The sequence below is a fragment of the Pongo pygmaeus genome, chromosome 10, assembly GCF_028885625.2.
Source record: "Pongo pygmaeus isolate AG05252 chromosome 10, NHGRI_mPonPyg2-v2.0_pri, whole genome shotgun sequence".
Classification (NCBI taxonomy): domain Eukaryota; kingdom Metazoa; phylum Chordata; class Mammalia; order Primates; family Hominidae; genus Pongo; species Pongo pygmaeus.
The window spans coordinates 51,951,270-51,971,162 of record NC_072383.2 but is presented as its reverse complement, the minus strand read 5'-3'; the positions used below and the strand labels follow the sequence as shown (position 1 = coordinate 51,971,162).

The 19,893-nt window shown below is 49.4% G+C and overlaps 2 protein-coding genes across 4 annotated transcripts in view; one reads left to right on the top strand and one right to left on the bottom strand.

Moving 5' to 3' along the window:
• COPZ1 (COPI coat complex subunit zeta 1) overlaps nucleotides 1-16,942 on the bottom strand; it is a 57,060-nt gene extending 40,118 nt beyond the window's left edge. Inside the window, exons 1-2 of the mRNA XM_054445188.1 lie at nucleotides 16,828-16,942; nucleotides 10,309-10,386 (exon numbers count right to left, since the gene is read on the bottom strand). The gene's annotated coding sequence lies outside the window, so the exon portion shown is untranslated. The remainder of the gene's footprint in view (nucleotides 1-10,308; nucleotides 10,387-16,827) is intronic.
• On the top strand, nucleotides 10,674-19,418 carry NFE2 (nuclear factor, erythroid 2). 3 transcript variants are annotated; one of them, XM_054445182.1, is made up of 3 exons: nucleotides 10,674-10,888; nucleotides 16,359-16,528; nucleotides 18,143-19,413. In XM_054445182.1, exons 2-3 carry the CDS (start codon nucleotides 16,415-16,417, stop codon nucleotides 19,148-19,150), a joined length of 1,122 nt encoding a protein of 373 aa, XP_054301157.1. In that variant the 5' UTR covers nucleotides 10,674-10,888; nucleotides 16,359-16,414; the 3' UTR covers nucleotides 19,151-19,413. The 3 variants fall into 3 exon arrangements, with proteins under 3 accessions (XP_054301157.1, XP_054301158.1, XP_054301160.1); XM_054445183.1 differs by lacking the exon at nucleotides 10,674-10,888 and adding an exon at nucleotides 15,901-16,115; XM_054445185.1 differs by lacking the exon at nucleotides 10,674-10,888 and adding an exon at nucleotides 16,919-17,172 and having other exon boundaries at nucleotides 16,513-16,528; nucleotides 18,143-19,418.
• Nucleotides 19,419-19,893: the final 475 nt, after the last annotated feature.

Here is a 19,893-nt window from a genome sequence, read left to right as displayed (position 1 = left end):
TTTTTTTTTTTTGTGATAAGACAAAAAAACCTCTGTTGTCCAGGATGGAGTGCAGCCTCAACCTCCTGGGCTCAAGTGATCCTTGCCCCTCAGCCTCCAAGTAGCTGGGACTACAGGTGTGCGCCACCACAGCTGGCTAATTTTTAAATTTTTTGTTGAGACAGGGTCTCACTATGTTTCCCAGGTTGGTCTCAAACTCTTGGCCTCAAGCAATCCTTTTGCCTTGGCCTCCCAAAGTGCTAGGATTACAGGCATGAGCCACCGCACCCAGAGGTGGCATCTAACCTAACAACAGTCTGGCTTTGTCTCTGAGGTGTAGGAGGTGTCTCCCTAACATATGACTATGATGAAAATTAAGACCACAAAAAAGAAGATTCCTGGGGTTATGTAGTTGCAACTTTCATCCAGTAGGTTGAGGTGCTACGTGGATGAACTCTTTAGACTGCCACCTAAAGATCCACCCCTACCTCTTAATTACTTTACCAACCTTCCTCACGACTACATCACACATAGTAACCTGTACAGAGAACAACGTTGCTAGGGGGCAGAATTGAATGTTAGCTATGCACTCAGAGGACTCCAATTTTTTTCATCCCTTCACAGAGCTGTGAGGGGATGACTTTCCTTAGGAAGAGGGATATTTTTTTCATCTTTTTTTTTTTTTTTTTGAGAGAGGGTCTCATTCTGTCGCCTAGGCTGGAGTGCAGTGGCAAGATCTCAGCTCACTGCAATCTTTGCCTCCTGAGTTCAAGTGATTCTCCTGCCTCAGACTCCTGAGTAGCTGGGATTACAGGCGCGCGCCACCACGCCCAGCTAAGTTTTGTATTTTTAGTAGAGATGGGGTTTCACCATGTTGGCCAGGCTGGTCTCAAACTCCTGGCCTCAGGTGATCCAGCCGCCTAGGCCTCTCCAAGTGCTGGGATTACAGACGTGAGCCACTGTGCCCGGCTGCCTTCTTTCACCTTGATAAGGTAGAAGGCCAAGCATGTGGGAATAGATACAAGTAAACTGGTGGATTTGGTATTAGAAAAAATGAGGCAGTCTCATCTAATTGCATCTATTTTATCAATGAAACATGAAGCAAGATCACCTGCTGAGAGTGAAGTGGAGGTGGTATTGGAGGTGTTAGAAGAGAGAAGGTATGAAACAATCATTATGCAGGGTAGAAAAGAGAATTTACCAGGGAAATACAGAATTATTTGGGAGTGTTGCGTTTTAGGGGCATTTTTTTTTTTTTTTTTTTTTTTTGGTGACAGAGTCTTGCTCTGTCACCCAGGCTAGAGTGCAGTGGCACGTCTCAGCTCACTGCATCCTCTGCTTCCCAGGTTCAAGCTATTCTCCTGCCTCAGCCTCCCAAATAGCTGGGATTACAGGCATGCGCCACCACATCCAGCTAATTATTGTATTTTTAGCAGAGGCGGGGTTTCACCATGTTGGCCAGGCTGGTCTCGAACTCCTGATCTCAAGTGATCTGCCTGCCTCGGCCTCCCAAAGTGCTAGGATTACAGGCATGAGCTACTGCACCCAGCTTAGGGGCATAAATTTAAAGTGATGCTAGTTAGCCAGATTCTGAGATTTTCTCCTTCAATATTCAGCTACCTAGGTATATATATGGAGAAGCTGAATTGTTGGATTTAACTAGAATTTGATTTTTTTCCAGGAAAGTTCTATGGAGGGCAAGAGGGACAAGGAAGTTAACAATGTCTGCAAGTTTATAGTTCTGGATGTGAAGGGGAGTGAGTGGATTATTTAAAAAATAAAAGGCCAGGCACGGTGATTCACACCTGTAATCCCAACATTTTGGAAGGCAAGGGTTGGGGGATTGCTTGAGTCTGGGAGTCTGAGGCCAGCCTAGGCATCATAGTGAAGCCTTATCTCTACAAAAAATTTAAAAATTAGCCTGGTGTGGTGGCACACACTTGTAGTCTCAGCTACTTTGGGAGGCTGGGGTGGGAAGATCACTTGAGCCCAAGAGTTTGAGGCTGCAGTGAGCTATGATAGCACTGCTACACGCCAGCCTAGGAGTCAAACCCTGACTCTAAAAAAAATTTAAAAACTAGGGCTGGGAGCGGTAGCTCACACCTGTAATCCCAGCACTTTGGGAGGCTGAGGCGGGAGGATCACCTGAGGTCAGGAGTTTGAGACCAGCCTGACTAACATGTAGAAACCCCGTCTCTACTGAAAATATAAAAATAGCCGGGCATGGTGGCACATGCCTGTAATCCCAGCTACTTGGGAGGCTGAGGCAGGAGAATTGCTTGAACCCAGGAGGTGGAGGTTGCGGTGAGCCGTCATCATGCCATTGCACTCCAGCCTGGGCAACAAGAGCAAAACTCCATCTCAAAAAATAATAACAATAAGCCAGGAGCGGTGGCTCACACCTGTAATCCCAGCACTTTGTGAAGCCGAGGCGGGCAGATCATGAGGTCAGGAGATCGAGACCATCCTGGCTAACAAGGTGAAACCCCATCTAAACTAAAAATAAACTAAAAATACAAAAGTTTAGCTGGGCATGGTGGCAGATGCCTGTAGTTCCAGCTACTCGGGAGGCTGAGGCAGGAGAATGGCGTGAACCCGGGAGATGGAGCTTGCAGTGAGCTGAGATCGCACCACTGCACTCCAGCCTAGGGGACAGAGAGAGACTCTGTCGCCCCCCCCGCCAAAAAAAAAAAAGAAAATAATAATAATATTTTATTTTATTTTATTTTATTTTATTTTTAGACAGGGTCTCTCTCTGTTACCCAGTCTGGAGTGCAGTGGCATGATCACAGCTTACTACAGCCTTGACCTCCTAGGCTCAAACAATCCTCCCACTGCAGCCTTCTGAGTAGCTGGGACTACAGTTGCATGCAGCCACACCTAGCTAATTAAAAAGAATTTTTTCTTTTTTTTGTAGAAGGATCCCACTATGTTTCACAGGCTGGTCTCAACTCCTGAGCTCAAGAGATCCTCCTGCCTCAACCTCTCAAAGTGCTGGGATTACAGGCATGAGCCACCTTACCTGGCCTCAACTTTTATTTTAAATTCAGAGGGTACATGTGCAGGTTTGTTATATGGGTATATTGCATGACACTGACGTTTGGGGTATGAATGATCCTGTCACCCAGGTAATGAGCAAATGAGCATAGTATCCAATAGGTAGTTTTTCAGCCCTCCCTGCCATCAGTAGTCCCCAGTGTCTATTGTTCCCATCTTCAGACCCAAGATTCGAGTGCAGGCATTTCTGACTCTGAAACTCATGCTCTTAGCCATTGTACTGTGGTGCCTTAGACAAATTTTGTTCAATACCATTTTTACCATCACTATTATAGGATGATATAATAAAATACAAAATCATGTGGTCCAAATAGAAAAATATTTAAATGACATTATTAATTCTCTGGTACATATTATTGCAAAATAAGTTAGAAAAGAGGAATATGGCCAGGTGTGGTGGCTCACAGCTATAATCCCAGCACTTTGGGAGGCCGAGGCAGGCGGATCACCTGAGGTCAGGAGTTTGAGACCAGCCTGGCCAACATGGTGAAACCCCGTCTCTACAAAAATTGGCGGGGCACGGTGGCTGATTCCTGTAATCCCAGCAGTTTGGGAGGCTGAGGCAGATGGATCACAAGGTCAGGGGTTCAAGACCAGCCTGGCCAAGATGTGAAGCCCTGTCTCTAGTAAAAACACAAAAAATTAGCCAGCTGTGGTGGTAGGTGCCTGTAATCCCAGCTACTCAGGCGGCTGAGGCAGAGAATTGCTTGAACCCGGAAGGCGGAGGTTGCAGTGAGCCGAGATTGCGCCACTGTACTTCAGCCTGGGTGACAAGAGTGATACTCTGTCTCAAAAAGAAAAAAAAAAGAGAAAGAGAAAGAAAGAAAAGAGGACTATGTGTATGTGTGAATATAGCTAGAAAGTGTTGCAGACCTAGAGCTTGAAATGAACTCTCCTTGGAGAGTAGATTATAAGAAGGGAACCAACATTAATGTGTTTCCTGTATAAGCACTGTATGTGCATTGCTTCATCTGATCCCTTACACAACCTGTGATGGAAGCTCTGTTCTCACTCATTACCAAGGGGAAACTGAGGTTCAAGGAGGTTAGATAATTTGCCCAAGTCCACGCTGCTAGGTGCTGAGCTGAGACTCAAACCCAGATCTCTCGTCTACTCCATGCTGCCTCAGATTGGTAGAAAGGGCCAAGGAAGGCATTCCAGGTAGAGGGGAGCAGCAGGGGCAAAGATGGAGGTCTGGAATAAGAAGGATGCCTGTGAAAAGAAGTTGGTAAATGGCCAGGGATCTGGCCTTCCATCCTCTGAGGAGGAGCAGAGGGTGGGACTTCCTAAGCAGCTCCACCCACTTTAGAGGGTTGCAATAGTGAGGTGGGGCGGAGGTTCTGGGGTTCCTGGAAGGTGACTGAAGCCCATAAGCCTGGCACTGCGCCCATGGCGTGGCTGGAACTAGCCCCGCCCAGTAGTGCTGGGATGGGAGAGCCATGGCCTGCAGGCTAGTTCCTGGAAGTCTAGCCACCACCCCTCCCCGCCAACGCTAGTGCAGCCTAGCTCTTGCTCTCCCCCAGAATCAGGCTCTTTACTGGCTTCAGTTTGTCCCAAGCATCTCTCTACCAGAGTCTGACCTCCAGATAGGGCATTCAAAGTTCCTCAAGCCCTTGGGTCACTCTGGCCTCCAGGTATCTAAGCTTTCATCTAATAAGTAACAGACTAATTTTTGTATTGATCCCATTTTATCTTCCTAACAACTTCACTAAGTGGGCATTCTCATTATTGTCTCCATTTTTCAGGTGAGGAAATAAAGCTCAGAAAGGTTGGGTTGGCCGGGCTTGGTTGGTGGCTCACACCTGTAATCCCTGCACTTTGGAGGCTGAGGTGGGTGGATCACCTGAGGTCGGGCGTTAGAGACCAGCCTGGTCAATATGATAAAACCGCATCTCTACTAAAAAAAACCCCAGAAAATTAGCTGGGCATGTTGGCACGCACCTGTAATCCCAGCTACTCAGGAGGCTGAGGCAGGAGAATTGCTTGAACCTGGGAGGTGGAGGTCTCAGTGAGCTGAGATCGTGCCATTGCACTCCAGCCTGGCAACAAGAGCAAAACTCCCTCTCAAAAAAAAAAAAAAAAAAAAAGAACAGAAAGGTTGGGTTACCCAAGGCTACATAGCCAATAAATGCCAGGACCCAAGCCCAAGTTTTTTCGGTTTTTTTTAGAGATAGGGTCTTGCTCTGTCACCTAGGCTAGAGTACAGTGGTTGGAGTATAGCTCATTGTAACCTCAAACTCTTGGGCTCAAGTGATCTTCCCGGCTCAGCCTCCTGAATACCTGGCACTACAGGTTTAAGCCACCACACTCGACACCAAGCCCAAGTCTTTTTTTTTTTTTTTTTGAGACAGAATCTCGCTCTGTTGCCCAGGCTGGAGTGCAGTGGCGCGATCTCGGCTCACTGCAACCTCCACCTCTTGCGTTCAAGCAATTCTCCTGCCTCAGCCTCCCAAGTAGCTGGGACCACAGGCGCCCGCCACCACACCCAGCCAATTTTTATATTTTTAGTAGAGACAGGCTTTTGCTATGTTGGCCAGGCTGGTCTCGAACTCCTGACCTCAAGTTATCCACCTGCCTCGGCCTCCCAAAGTGCTGAGATTACAGGCATGAGCCACCATGCCCAGCCCCCAAGTCTTTTTATTTCATTTTATATTTTATTTATTTATTTATTTATTTTTGAAATGGAATATCGCTCTGTCACCCAGGCTGGAGTGCAGTGGCACGATCTCGACTCACTGCAAACTCTGTCTCCCGGGTTCAAGTGATTCTCCTGCCTCAGCCTCCTGAGTAGCTGGATTACAGGCGTGTGCCACTACACCCAGTTTATTTTTGTATTTTTAGTAGAGACAGAGTTTCACCATGTTGGCCAGGCTGGTCTCAAACTCCTGACCTCAGGTGATCCGCTTGCATCAGCCTCCCAAAGTGCTGGGATTACAGGCGTGAGCCACCGCGCCCGGCCTGTTTTATTTTTGTGAGACAGGGTTTTGCTCTGTCACCCAGGCTGGAGGGCATTGGCACAATCACAGCTCACTGCAGCCTCAACCTCCTGGGCTCAAGCCATCCTTTCACCTCAGCCTCCTGAGTAGCTAGGAGTACAGGTGCATGCCATCATGCCCGGCTAATTTTTTGTTTAAATTTTTTGTAGAACCAGGGTCCCACTATGTCGCCCAGGCTGGTCTCAAACTCCTAGGCTGAAATGATTCTCCTTCCTCAGCCTCCCAAACTGCTGGGATTAGAGGTGTGAGCCACCGTGCCCAGCCTCAAGCCCATGTGTTAAGACTCAAGATCTATTATGCACCGTGAAACTACTTCTCTTTCTAGATTTAGAATTAAGCCCCAGGCCAACATGGTGAAACCCCGTTTCTACTAAAAATACAAAAATTAGCTGGGCGTGGTGGCAGGCGCCTGTAATCCCAGCTACTTGGGAACCTGAGGCAGGAGAATCGCTTGAAACTGGGAGGCGGAGGCTGCAGTGAGCCGAGATCACGCCAGTGCATTTCAGCCTGGGTGACAGAGTGAGACTCTATCTCAAAATAATAATAATAATAATAATAATAATAATAATAATAATAATAAAATAAAGTAGAATTAAGCTCCAGGGATTAATTCTTCTGGGACTATACTAGGTTTATCTATCAGCCTTCATCCATTTTGGTGTTAGTACTAGGCTCTGCTAAAGGGCATAACTCTTAGATGCCAGGGTCTGGGAACCTCAGTCGTATCCAACTCCCTTGAAAGCCCCAAACCCTTTTGTCCTGAGAATGGGGTTCAGTCTCCCCTTAACTCCTGAGTCAATCGTCTAAAAATTCTTATCTGAGGAAAGAAACCTCCTCAAAGACTTTTTTAAATCCTATCCTTACCCAAACTGGAACACAAGGAACAATGAGTTAGATGCTTCAGGAAATCTAGTCCACCATCTGAGCCTCTGTGTATACCAGGGCCCCCCGCTAAGAGAGGCCTCACTATTCCTTGGTCCCAGACCCCTCTACCACCTCCCCCAACCATCGGGGTAACCGCCCGGCTCTGCTGCCTAGGATAACGCCCAGCCCTCCCCTTGCCCCCTGTGGCTGCCTCCCCTTTCCGTCTGTTGAGAGAGGAAGCCAGGGGGTGTTGGGTGCAACCCTGCAGGGCACTGATAAAGGGCCAGCCCTGCCCCCACCCTCTGGGGCCACTGCGGTCAGACCAGCAGGCAAGCAGGCAAGGCAGCCAGCTCCCTCTGGGACCCATGGCCCTCCCCTGGTTCTACCTCTACCCACCCCGCCCTTCTCGGGAAGCTGGTTGCATAACTCAGTGGGGTGTTTGGCAACATTGCTTGTGGCTTGACCTGCTGCTGCTGGTGGTGTACACACACGTTATGAGGGTGAGGGTAGGGGTGGGTTGACCAGGTGTGACAAGAAGTCAATCTTTTAGGGGGTGGGTTAGCAGCATACGTGGAGAATGATAAAATAGTAAAGATATGTGGCCGTGGTTTTCTCTGTATCATATTCTGTCTCTGCTACCTTTGATGAAGTGGGAGAATCTTGAGGATAGGAAAACCTTAGACATCCCTGCTTTACCAAGTCTTAGGCACTATCCAACCCATTCAGGCTGGCTCCTAATGTTCTGCAATTTGTAAATCAAACAAAAGAGACTTAAGGTAGAAGGGTGTTTGGTCTGGATTTCAGGAATCTGAGAGGAAGGGGCTAAAGGAACCATCCCCTCCTTTGAGGGCTGTAAAGGGTGTTCTGCCTCCAGAACACAGCCTGAGAACAACAGTGAAGTCCTCTTTTTCTGTAGGAGAAGAGTGAGGGTGAGATGGGAGAGACATCTCCACCTAGCCAGTCACCTTATTGAAGGAAGGCTGTCTCTTCACTTAGAACACCCTACTTGACTATGTCTGTCCCTTCAAATAAGTAGTAGATGACCTCAAACACTTCTATGAATCCCTATTATTTATAGGATAAAGTACATTCTCCCTAGATTGACTCTCCAGACATTGTATAATTTAGCCCCTGTCAAATTTTCCAGGCTTATCTTCTCCTACTTCCCATCCCATACCCCAACCTAGTAAACCCAAAGTATTGCTCTGTATTTTATGCCTCCATGCCTTCACATCTTTGCTTGGAATACTCTTTTCCCCTTCTCTGCCTGGGAAGTTCCTAGTTTTTCTCCACAGCCTAACTTAATTGTCACCTCCTCTGTAGAGCCTTCCTTGAATTTCACTAGGCAGAATTTATTTCCTCTTCTTCTCCATAGCACTATATATACACCTTTATTTTTTTAATTCACATTTTTTTTTTTTTTTTTAGATAGAGTCTCGCTCTGTCACCCAGGTCGGAGTGCAGTGGTGTGATCTCAGCTCACTGCAACCTCCACCTCCTGGGTTCAAGCAATTCTCCTGCCTCAGCCTTCTGAGTAGCTGGAATTACAGGCACATGGCACCACTCCTGGCTAATTTTTGTATTTTTAGTAGAGACGGGGTTTCACCATGTTGGTCAGACTGGTCTCTAACTCCCGACCTCAGGTGATCTGCCAGCCTCGGCCTCCCAAAGTGTTGGGATTACAAGCATAAGCCACCGTGCCCGGCCTATTTTATTTTATTTTATTTTATTATATACACCTTATTAATGTAATTCCCTGACTAGACTTGACTGAAGATACAGACTGTCTTGCTCATCTTTGTGTTCCTGGGATGTAAAACATAGTAGACACTCAATAAATATTTGTTGAATGAATGAATGATGAGCCTTGTGTTACCCATAATTGTCTATGCAACACCAGTATCCTGAACTGATAATTCTTATTCAATAAATGTTTGTTGACTGTCTGTAACCTGATATCATTATATAGTCAGCCATAAGTGTGACTGTTACGATTCTTCATCCCCTCTGAGTGGCCCAAATAAATATGCAAATGAGAGAATTATATCTGAGAGCCTACATACGTGACCCAGATTCATGCCCAAGTCTGAAGAGATTCTGAACCCACATGTAACATGTAATGAAGTCATTGGATTGCCTCCTGTCTTACCTTGATCATGCATGTGCAGTCATGATCTACTGGAAAAGGGATGGAATTCAAAGCATTTAACCATAGATTTGGCATGGGCATTGGCCAATTCCAGCACAAGCAGGCAGCACAGGAGGCTCCTTATAGTACCAGCATTGCCTCTTTACTTCCACGGTTGTGTTGCTGGGTTGTTGGGGATCTTAGAGGAGAACTAGGCTATTGGTGGAGTTGTGGGGGACACTTAGAGGGCTCACAGCAGCTGCCTTTTATCAACTAGGACAGAACATTTTCATTATTTTAACAGCAAACACAATCCCATCAGAGCATGCTGGTTGAATGCCAGTCCTACTCCAGAGTGGCACCTATCTGCTTCTCCAGTCTTCAGATGTTTCTAATTTAACTTGAACATTGTAAGAAGAAAAAATGTAAGCTTCAGATGTCAGGATTGAAGCTAGACGTATAGAGCTGAAAGCCATTACAAATTAGGAGGAAAAAAGGCTCTTTTCTCATAGTCTGTGGAGAAAGATGTTTGACCTGGGGCTTTGGTTGTGTAGCTTGGAGGCAAAAAGATGAATAAGTGGGCTGGGTGAGGTGGCTCATGCCTGTAATCCCAGCACTTTGGGAGGCCAAGGGGGGAGGATTGCTTGAGCCCAAGAATTCAATACCAGCCAAGGCAATATAGTGAGACACCACTTCTACCAAAAAAAAAAAAAAAAAAAAAAAAAAAAAAAAATTAGCTGGGCATGGTTGCACTGACCTGATAGAACCAGCTACTTGGGAGGCTGAGGTGGGAGGATTGCTTAAGCCTGGGAGTTTGAGACTGTAGTGAAACATGTTCACACCACTGCACTCCAGCCTGGGAGACAGAGTGAGCCCCTGTCTGGAAAAAAAAAAAAAGATGAATAAGGGTACTTACTGGCCTAACAGAGTTGGGTGCCATGTGGCTGGGGTGCTTTGCCTGGGAGAAAGGAGGACAAAGGACACCTGGGGTCCCCCTTCACGGGAGGTGAATAATCTCCCTGCTGGGCGGCCCCCCACCTAACTCCCCTCACACACTGACAAAAACCTGGCCAAGAAAGAGGCCTTTGTCCTGGGACTTCTGAGGCTGAGGGGGGAGGGGAGAAGGCTACAGGTGAAAGGACACATCAAAGCAGTCAGTTGCCCCTCCTCCTCCAAATAGTTCCCCTGCCCTTGTTCCCAGAGCCCAGGTTTTCCGTAAATGAAGGCTATACCCTAAACGTCCAACTGCCTAGACAGCTGGGAAGCTAGACACCTGGTCCTTACCTTCAGCTGCCTTCCACCTTGATATGACTCAGTTTCCCTGTCCCTGGGAGAGCCGTGGGGACACAAGGCGACGACAACCTGTATAAAGTTTAAAGGTCACATTCGAGTGGACCATCAAGTTGGAATTCATCAAACGCATGGGAGAAACGCAGACCTGGCTGGACTCCTGGGCCGAAAAGGAGGGCTGGGAGAGGCTTGGAGCCATGTGTGCCCCCGCTGGCCAGGAGCAAGGTGGGGGAGGGGTGTGGGCAGAAACCACATCGGGCTCAAGTTTCCTCTCTTGGCCGAAAGGGGCAGGAGGAGAGGAGAGCCACGGGGAAAGGGGAGGGTTGGAGGAAGGACTGAGAACTCAGGCCGAGGGCTTCAGACGCTGGTGCGCCTGCTTGGGGCTCCTGTGCTCAGCTCAGCCTGAGCTTCCACACTCAGCGCTCAGCAATGGCCCGGGGGCGGGGCGCGGTCCTCGCAGATTCTCAAAGGTAGCCGGGATCCTCGTCCAGCAGTGTCAGCTCAGGCTCAGCCTCCCCAGAGACAACACCGGGAGCCTCATCTCTCTCCTCACCCTGCTGTGACTCCACCACAGGTGCCTGAAAGGCAGGGTGTGTGGGGGGGGCGGATTCCAGTGGGATCCGAGGGGCAGGCTGGGGGTGAAGGAGGTGAGGGGGGAAAATAACCAACTTTCGGTATCCTAGGAGACCTCAGACTTTCTAGATTGCCCCTCGTTTAGGAATCTGACGTATTTGGGAACTACTCTAGGAGAAGACCTAAGTGGTTTCTTGGGTGCTCTGAGATCCTTGGGGTGGAGGCTGTGAATAGGGACCAGAGAGTGTTCTCCGAAGGCAAGGCACCGCTGAGGGGCTGGGGAGTAGCCAGGAGGAATCCTTCAACTGGTGGGCTACCCTGGGGGAACCAATAGACTACCCTTTCCCCAACTCCATTCCATTACTCTGCCCTGTCTAGGCAGCTGAGAAGGTTTAGGGAAAGCTGAGGAATTGGAAACAGTGGATATCTGAACCTCTGAGAAGTGTTGCAAGGTTGGGGGGTTGGATGGGAGATTGCCTCTGGGTTGTTGCCTCCTTTGCCCTTTCTCTTCTCTGTGCCCAGGGGCAGTAGAGATCAGCTGGACCTGGAGGGAGAAGGAAGACATCCCAACCCCAGCATAGTTGCTTCTAACTGGAACTCTTGGCTGCTTGGGAAATAGGGGCTTGGGAAGCAGTGGAAGAGAAGAGAGGCGGTATCAGAACTGCTGGGGCTGGGATCCCCTAGACATCGGTACCAAAGGACTGGAGTTTGGGGTCCAGGGATGAAGTGACAGGATAGCAGAAACTCGTCCCCCTCTTCTTTGTTCTCACACATTTGTTTGAGTCATGCATGTCCCTAGGGCACTGAGCTCACTATACTCAAATCTCTCTCCCTCCTTTTTTTCCCCTTCATTCTGTCTCATCTCTGTGTGTCTCTCTCTCTTCGGGAGTTCTCCCTAATCTTTCTAAATAGGTCGCTTACCGGTTAACCAATACCCCAAGTTTTACTAATCCCTCCTCATCCTTTCACTGCACCTATTGACACCTGGAGAGGTGAGGTAGTCAAATAAGCCTCAGAAAAGGGATCCTGAGGCAAGCCCCCTCTCATCGTTCCCCCTTGTTAAGGAAGTTAAGAGCCCTGGGGCAGCAGCTAAGGCCAAATGTATTCCTCTCTCCATCATCCCTCTCCAAATGGTCCTCACTCTGTATTCCTAATCATGAAGCTCCATATCATTCTGTGAGTACTTAGGGATTATGATAAAACCTTTCTGGGCAGGACCACCAGGATAAGAGTAAGGAGGATGGACTTTAGTCCCTGGTGACAACCCCATTTCTACCTAATCCATAATGTTTGGGAGTAAGAGAAGGAACAGACAACCCAGTGGGAGTAAGATGGTTGTGTGACCTCAAAATGCAAAAGCTAAACTGTAAAGTGGGACCTTCTTATTGTGAAAGAAAGGGAACATAGGGAAGCCCACTTCACTTTCCCAGTATCTCCCCAGTTTCTATACCCTCTATGGTGTTCTATTTGATCCAATTCTATCTATCTCCCTGATCTATCCCACTGCCTGCCAGCTCTGCTGTCCTCTGAAAGGTAGGCTCTGGAAACCCAGAGGGACCCTATGCCTGGTGTATAGAACACCATCCATCCTTAAGCGTCTAGGGAAAAGCATCCTGCTCCACCTGCCACCTGGTACAAACTTGCTACTGCACCCAAGAGCTGGTTGGAACAGATCCAGAGGTTCTCCTCAACTCTCTCTCCCCCAAACTCCTGCCTCCCCTTGCTCCCCTTCTTTTTTTTTTTGAGACAGAGTCTTACTCTGTTGCCCAGGCTGGAGTGTAGTGGCATGATCTCAGCTCACTGCAACCTCTACCTCCCGGGTTCAAGCAATTCTCATGCCTCAACCTCCTGAGTAGCTGGGATTACAGGTGTGCGCCACCAGACCTGGCTAATTTTTGTATTTTTAGTAGAGATGGGGTTTTGCCATTTGGCCAGGCTGGTCTCAAATTCCTGACCTCAGGTGATCCACCCACCTCAGCCTCCCAAAGTGCTGGGATTACAGGCGCGAGCCACCACACCTGGCCACTGAGGCACTTTTAAAATGCTGATTCCTGGGCTTATGAATTCCATACAGTAGATTTGAAGTGGCTTTTAGGAATCTGTGTTTTTATATGTAGCCAGGTGAATGTGGCACACAATGAAGTTTGTGACTCCCTGAGCTAGATGCAACCTATGGCCTTTAATAGCAATTAGGTTCCTGGTCCTGTCTCCATTTAATGGAAGGGACTGAGTGAGAAGCAATTTGCCCAAGGTCATGTATCTTTTTTTTTTTTTGATGTGGAGTTTCACTCTTGTTGCCCAGGCTGGAGTGCAATGGCATGATCTTGGCTCACCACAACCTCCGCCTCCTGGGTTTAAGCGATTCTCCCGCCTCATCCTCCCAAGTAGCTGGGATTACAGGCATGCGCCACCATGCCCGGCTAATTTTGTATTTATAGTAGAGACAAGGTTTCTCCATGTTGGTCAGGCTGGTCTTGAACTCCCGACCTCAGGTAATCCTCCCACCTCGGCCTCCCAAAGTGCTGGGATTACAGGTGTGAGCCACCGTGCCTGGCAAGGTCTTGTATCTTAAGTGCCAGAGAACCTAGGTCTCCTGCCTCCTAGGGCAGGATCTTTGTACTGCACCTTAGAGTCAGATCCAAGAAGATAAAAGGAGAGACAAATGGGGGGATTGGGGTGAGTAAAGAACTATGAAGCAAGAGTCATTGTCTCTGCCTCCTAAACCCCTTCTCCATTCACTTTGCCTTTGGGCAATTTCCGCCAGAACCTGGGTGGAGGAGGGTGGGGTTCCGGTGTTGAAATGGCATCCTGGACAGACATAAACACCCCACCCACTCTGACCACTGGCAGAGTTGCCTGCACCAACTCCCATCTCTGGGGATGGCAGTAAAACAAGGGGATGTAGGCAAGGGCTAGGGGAGATACTCTTTCAAAAGGATCATTTGTAGTTCCTACTAATTTTGTGGTAAGTCGAAGAGAAGATTCCATATTAAATTGCTGTGATGCGCCATCCTTGTGGTGAGTGGTCTAAGGTCATGCAATTTGAGGTCATACAATCCTATCCTCTGTCCTTCTTTTTCTTTTCTTTTCTTTTTTTTTTTTTTGAGACAGAGTCTCACTCTGTCGCCCAGGCTGGAGTGCAGTGGTGCGATCTTAGCTCACTGCAACCTCCGCCTCCTGAGTTCTCCCTGCCTCAGCCTCTTGAGTAGCTGGGATTACAGGCGCCCACCACCATGCCTGGCTAATATTTGTATTTTTAGTAGAGATGGGAGTTTCACCATGTTGGCCAGGCTGGTTTCAAACTCCTGACCTCAGGTGATCCACCTGCCTCAGCCTCCCAAAGTGCTAGGATTACAGTTGTGAGCCACTGCACCTGGCATTTTTTTTTTTTTTTTTTTTTGAGACAGGGTCTTGCTCTGTCACCCAGGCTCGAGTGTGGTGGCACAATCATGGCTCACTGCAGCCTCGACCTTTCAGTTTCAAGTGATCCTCCCACCTCAGCCTCCTGAGTAGCTGGGACCACAGACGTGTGCCACTATGGCTAGCTAATTTCTGCATTTTTAGTGGAGATGGGTTTTCACTGTGTTTCTCAGGCTGATCTCAAACTCCTGGGCTCAAGCGATCTTCCCACTTTGGCCTCCCAAAGTGCTTCCCCTCTCCCATGTTTCCTTCATCCTAGCCTGCTTCCCTTTACTCATATGGCACGGTATGTCTGTGTGCGTGCACATACACACAATGTCTGACCGTACAGATCAGGAAGACCTTGCCAAATCTACTTGGAATCTCTTGCTGACGGCAGGGAAAACAGATGCAAGGAAGGTGGGTGTCAGGGAATAGGGAGGTAGCATGAGGAGAGGGACTGACAGAAAGAAGAAGATAAAGACACGGGTGAGGGTTTGCTGAGAATTCTAAGCTATCCAAGCAGAAAGGGACCTCCAAGGTCAATTTGTCCAACTCCCTGGTTTTACAAATGAGGAAACAGAGGCCCACAGAAGTGAGATGGCTTGCCCAACATCACACTGCTGTTTTGTGGCAGAGCTGCAACTAGAACCCAGGTCAAAAGAAAAGGGACTGGAGGGCAGTGTACATTCAAGGCTCTAAAGAGACATTGCCCAGAAGGAGAAAAAGAAAGAGACTGACACTCCACAGAAAGAAGTGATGAATGTAGACTTCTAATAGAGGTTTGGAGTATGAAGATACAAGGGCAGGAGGGAAAGGTGCCTAGATGACATTATAGTCAAGTAGAGTCAGGTTCTAGACCTCATCCTGCTATTATTTATCAGCTTCAGTCTCAGTTTCTGATGTACCTTTAGAATCTTTGTGAAAACCAGTCTTTTTTTTTTTTTTTTTTTTTTTTTTTGAGACATAGTCTCACTCTGTCACTCAGGCTGGAGTGCAATGGCGCGATGTCGGCTCACTGCAGCCTCCACCTCCTGGGTTCAAGTGACTCTCCTGCCTCAGCTTCCCGAGTAGCTGGGACTACAGACATGTGCCACCCCACCACGCCCAGCTAATTTTTGTATTTTTAGTGAGACGGGGTTTCCATGTTGGCCAGGCTGGTCTCGAACTCCTGACCTCAGGTGATCTACCTGCCTTGGCCTCCCAAAGTGCTGGGATTATAGGCCTGAGCCACTGCGCCCGATGAAAACCAATCTTATAAACTAAGCTTGCAACACCAGCACAGTTCTTAACAAGTGCTTACTAAGTCTTTACTAAGGTTGTTATATTACCTCAGAAGAGGAAAGACTTCTGGTTGTATGGGTTAAGGTATGGCCCAAATGACCCTGTGAGGACACAGGACAGAGGTCCAGTGTCTCCAGAGCCCATTCCTTCTGTGCCTCTGCCGCCTGCAGCTGATAAACCTCTTATCTGGCCCAGGCAGGGGAGCCCAGGGCCAGGATAGGAGGAGAGGGCAGAGCTGCTATCAGCCACCAGGCCTGGGCCATATCTTGGAGAGGGGGAGGGGCTGTCTGCTTGCCTCTTTCCACAACATGCTCTTGGGGATCCTCAAGCATATACTGTCATCATCTTGGAAAGAAAAAGCTGAGAACGTAAAACTGAGGACAGAGGAGGAAAGCAGGGTGACCCCTGATGTTGCCCTAGAAAATGGAAAACAAAACACAGCAAAACAGAAAAACAGAAGATGTGACTCTGCCTTTAGCCAGGAAAACAGTTTGGGGGAGTAAACAGTAGTAGGGAAAAGAGTGGGCATTTTGCCTGGAAAAAAGGTAAAGACCTCCTGTGCTACCAAAGGAACTGACTGTGGCCATAGTTGGCGAGGTGGAGATCACACCACAGGAAAAGTCTTTCCATCTTAAGGGATTGGTTGATGAATCCATCATGAGTGAGGATGGGGAGGAGGCGGTCTCTCCTTCCCTCAGGGGAAGCTGGAGGGAACCCCTCCAAGGAGGTAGTGCAAACTTGCTGACCCTAGCAGGTGTAGCTCTAACACCTCTTTTCCTTTGACACAGGTTTCTAGAGCCATCTGGGCTTTCCGGGAACCTGGACCAGACTCTGGCCCAGTAGGATGTCCCCGTGTCCTCCCCAGCAGAGCAGGAACAGGGTGATACAGCTTTCCACTTCAGAGCTAGGAGAGATGGAACTGACTTGGCAGGAGATCATGTCCATCACCGAGCTGCAGGTGAGCAAGGGGGGATAGGGCGGGGGAGGCGGTGTGTCGGAGAAGAGAGAAGCAGGGAGTTGGCCTGGACTGAGGCAGAGGGCGGGAGCAAGCAGGGCTCAGGGCTGGTAATGCTCCAGGCACTGGGAAAGGAAGGGCTGGGAAAGATCTGGATGGAAGACACCGAGGAACGTTGAGGAGGAGGAGTGGAGGAGCAGTGGTGGGGAGGAAATGATCTGATTGGGAGTGTAGGCTCTCTCAGCAGCCACTTGACTCACATCTCTCTCTACCCCACCTCCTGCTCTCCCTCCCTTGCTCACCTTCTTCTCTTCTGATCTGCCTCTCTGATCCTGCCATCTTCTTCCCTCATTACCTCCGCCTGCCCTTGGCAACTGGGACCGTTTACCCCAGGTAGCAGAGCAGTAGTTCCGGGGCCTCAGGAAGGGGAGTCGGACTATGCCAGGGTCCTCTCCTCCTGCTACTTGGACAAAGGGGTGTCTGTTGGCTTAACAATGATGCCTTTGTCCCCATCTGGGCTGGAGCAGGGTGGCTCCCTGATATAGGTTGGGGGCCTTGTTTCTAGCATGTTCTCTACTTCTCGCTGCACCTGGGCAGGGACAGAGGGACTGAAGAGGAGAAGGCAGAGCTGGTGCTGGCTCCCCAAGGTGCTTCTTAACCCCCAGCCCCCGCTCTTTTACTGCCCTGCTACCATGCTTAGCACCCTCAGGATCTGCCCTAGGCCCTCTTCCCACACAGCAGCTCCCTCTGCTGGGCATCTGTGGCATGGCCAGGATCTGAACTTGACCCTTTGACCCTAGATAACTGCAGCAGGAAAGGGTTCTGAGGGGTCATCTTGGATAAAAAGGCTTTGACTTCCTGAAGGAAATAAAGGAACATGAGCCATTTCTTTTTTTTTTTTTTTTTTTTCTGCCCAGGCTGGAGTGCAGTGGCGCAATCTTGGTTCACTGCAAGCTCCGCCTCCGGGGTTCACATCATTCTCCTGCCTCAGCCTCCCAAGTAGCTGGGACTACAGGCGCCTGCCACCACCCCAGCTAATTTTTTGTATTTTTAGTAGACACGAGTTTCACCGTGTTAGCCAGGATGTTCTCGATTTGATCTTGTGATCTGCCTGCCTTGGCCTCCCAAAGTGCTGGGATTACAGGCCTGAGCCACCATGCCTGGCCGAACATGAGCCATTTCAACCCAGTAAGAGCTTCTCCAAGGAGAGTTCATAATTGTTCCAAAGTTAGGTAGTCTTTTCTGCAGTCCAACCTCAGTGACTTCCATTCTTGCTAAAGCTGCATTTTTCGTTTTTTCTTTTTTTGAGAGGGAGTCTTGCTCTGTCATCCAGGCTGGATAGTGGCCCTATCTTGGCTCACTTCAACCTCCACCTGCGGGGTTCAAGCAGTTCTCCTGCCTCAGCCTCCCAAGTAGCTGGGATTACAGGCGTTCACCACCATGCCCGGCTAATTTTTGTATTTTTAGCAGAGATGGGGGTTCACCATGTTGTCCAGGCTGGTCTTGAACTCCTGACCTCAGGTGATCTGCCGCCAGAAGAATCCAGCTTGGTCCTGAGAGAGTGTTAGTTTCTCTTCCTTAGTCTGTCTCCAAATCTCTTTGTGTCTTTCCTTGCAGGGTCTAAATGCTCCAAGTGAGCCATCGTTTGAGCCCCAAGCCCCAGCTCCATACCTTGGACCTCCACCACCCACAACTTACTGCCCCTGCTCAATCCACCCAGATGCTGGCTTCCCACTTCCTCCACCACCTTATGAGCTCCCAGCATCCACATCCCATGTCCCAGATCCCCCATACTCCTATGGCAACATGGCCATACCAGTCTCCAAGCCACTGAGCCTCTCAGGCCTGCTCAGTGAGCCACTCCAAGACCCCTTAGCCCTCCTGGACATTGGGCTGCCAGCAGGGCCACCTAAGCCCCAAGAAGACCCAGAATCTGACTCAGGATTATCCCTCAACTATAGCGATGCTGAATCTCTTGAGCTGGAGGGGACAGAGGCTGGTCGGCGGCGCAGCGAGTATGTAGAGATGTACCCAGTGGAGTACCCCTACTCACTCATGCCCAACTCCTTGGCCCACTCCAACTATACCTTGCCAGCTGCTGAGACCCCCTTGGCCTTAGAGCCCTCCTCAGGCCCTGTGCGGGCTAAGCCCACTGCACGGGGGGAGGCAGGGAGTCGGGATGAACGTCGGGCCTTGGCCATGAAGATTCCTTTTCCTACGGACAAGATTGTCAACTTGCCGGTAGATGACTTTAATGAGCTATTGGCGAGGTACCCGCTGACAGAGAGCCAGCTGGCGCTAGTCCGGGACATCCGACGACGGGGCAAAAACAAGGTGGCAGCCCAGAACTGCCGCAAGAGGAAGCTGGAAACCATTGTGCAGCTGGAGCGGGAGCTGGAGCGGCTGAGCAATGAACGGGAGCGGCTTCTCAGGGCCCGCGGGGAGGCAGACCGGACCCTGGAGGTCATGCGCCAACAGCTGACAGAGCTGTACCGTGACATTTTCCAGCACCTTCGGGATGAATCAGGCAACAGCTACTCTCCTGAAGAGTACGCACTGCAACAGGCTGCCGATGGGACCATCTTCCTGGTGCCCCGGGGGACCAAGATGGAGGCCACAGACTGAGCTGGCCCAGAGGGGTGGAACTGGTGATGGGATTTCCTTCATTCCCTTCTGATAAAGGTACTCCCCAACCCTGAGACCCAGAAGGAGCTGAGTTCTCTAGACCAGAAGAGGATGACAATGGCAACAGGTGTTTGGAAGTTCCAAGGTGTGTTCAAAGAGGCTTGCCTTGAGGGAGGGCTGGAATCTGTCTTCCCTGACTCGTATCCTCAGGTCTTCAGCCTCCACCTCGTCTAAGCTTTGGTCTATAAAGTGCGCTACAGAAATGGCCTTTCACTGTGTCTTCCTTCTTGAGGGAGGGTGGAAGCTGAGATAACTATCTGTTTGAATCTTACCAAGTTCATTTCATTCTCCCCAGAGCTCTGTGTGAGAGGTACCATAAAATTTGGGCTTGAGGCAGAGCATGGTGGCTCACACCTGTAATCCCAGCACTTTGGGAGGCCGAGGTGGGCGGATCACAAGGTCAGGAGTTCGAGACCAACCTGGCCAAAATGGTGAAACCCCATCTCTACTAAAAGTACAAAAATTAGCTGGGCGTGATAGTGCACGCCTGTAATCCCAGCTCCTCAGGAGGCTGAGGCAGGAGAATCACTGGAATCCGGGAGGTAGAGGTTGCAGTGAGCTGAGATTGTGCCACTGCACTCTAGCCTGGGTGACAGAGCAAGACTCCATCTACAAAAAAAGAAAAAAAAAAATTTGGGCTTGAGCAGTATGGGAATCTACCACCTTCACCTCCTTTTCAGAGT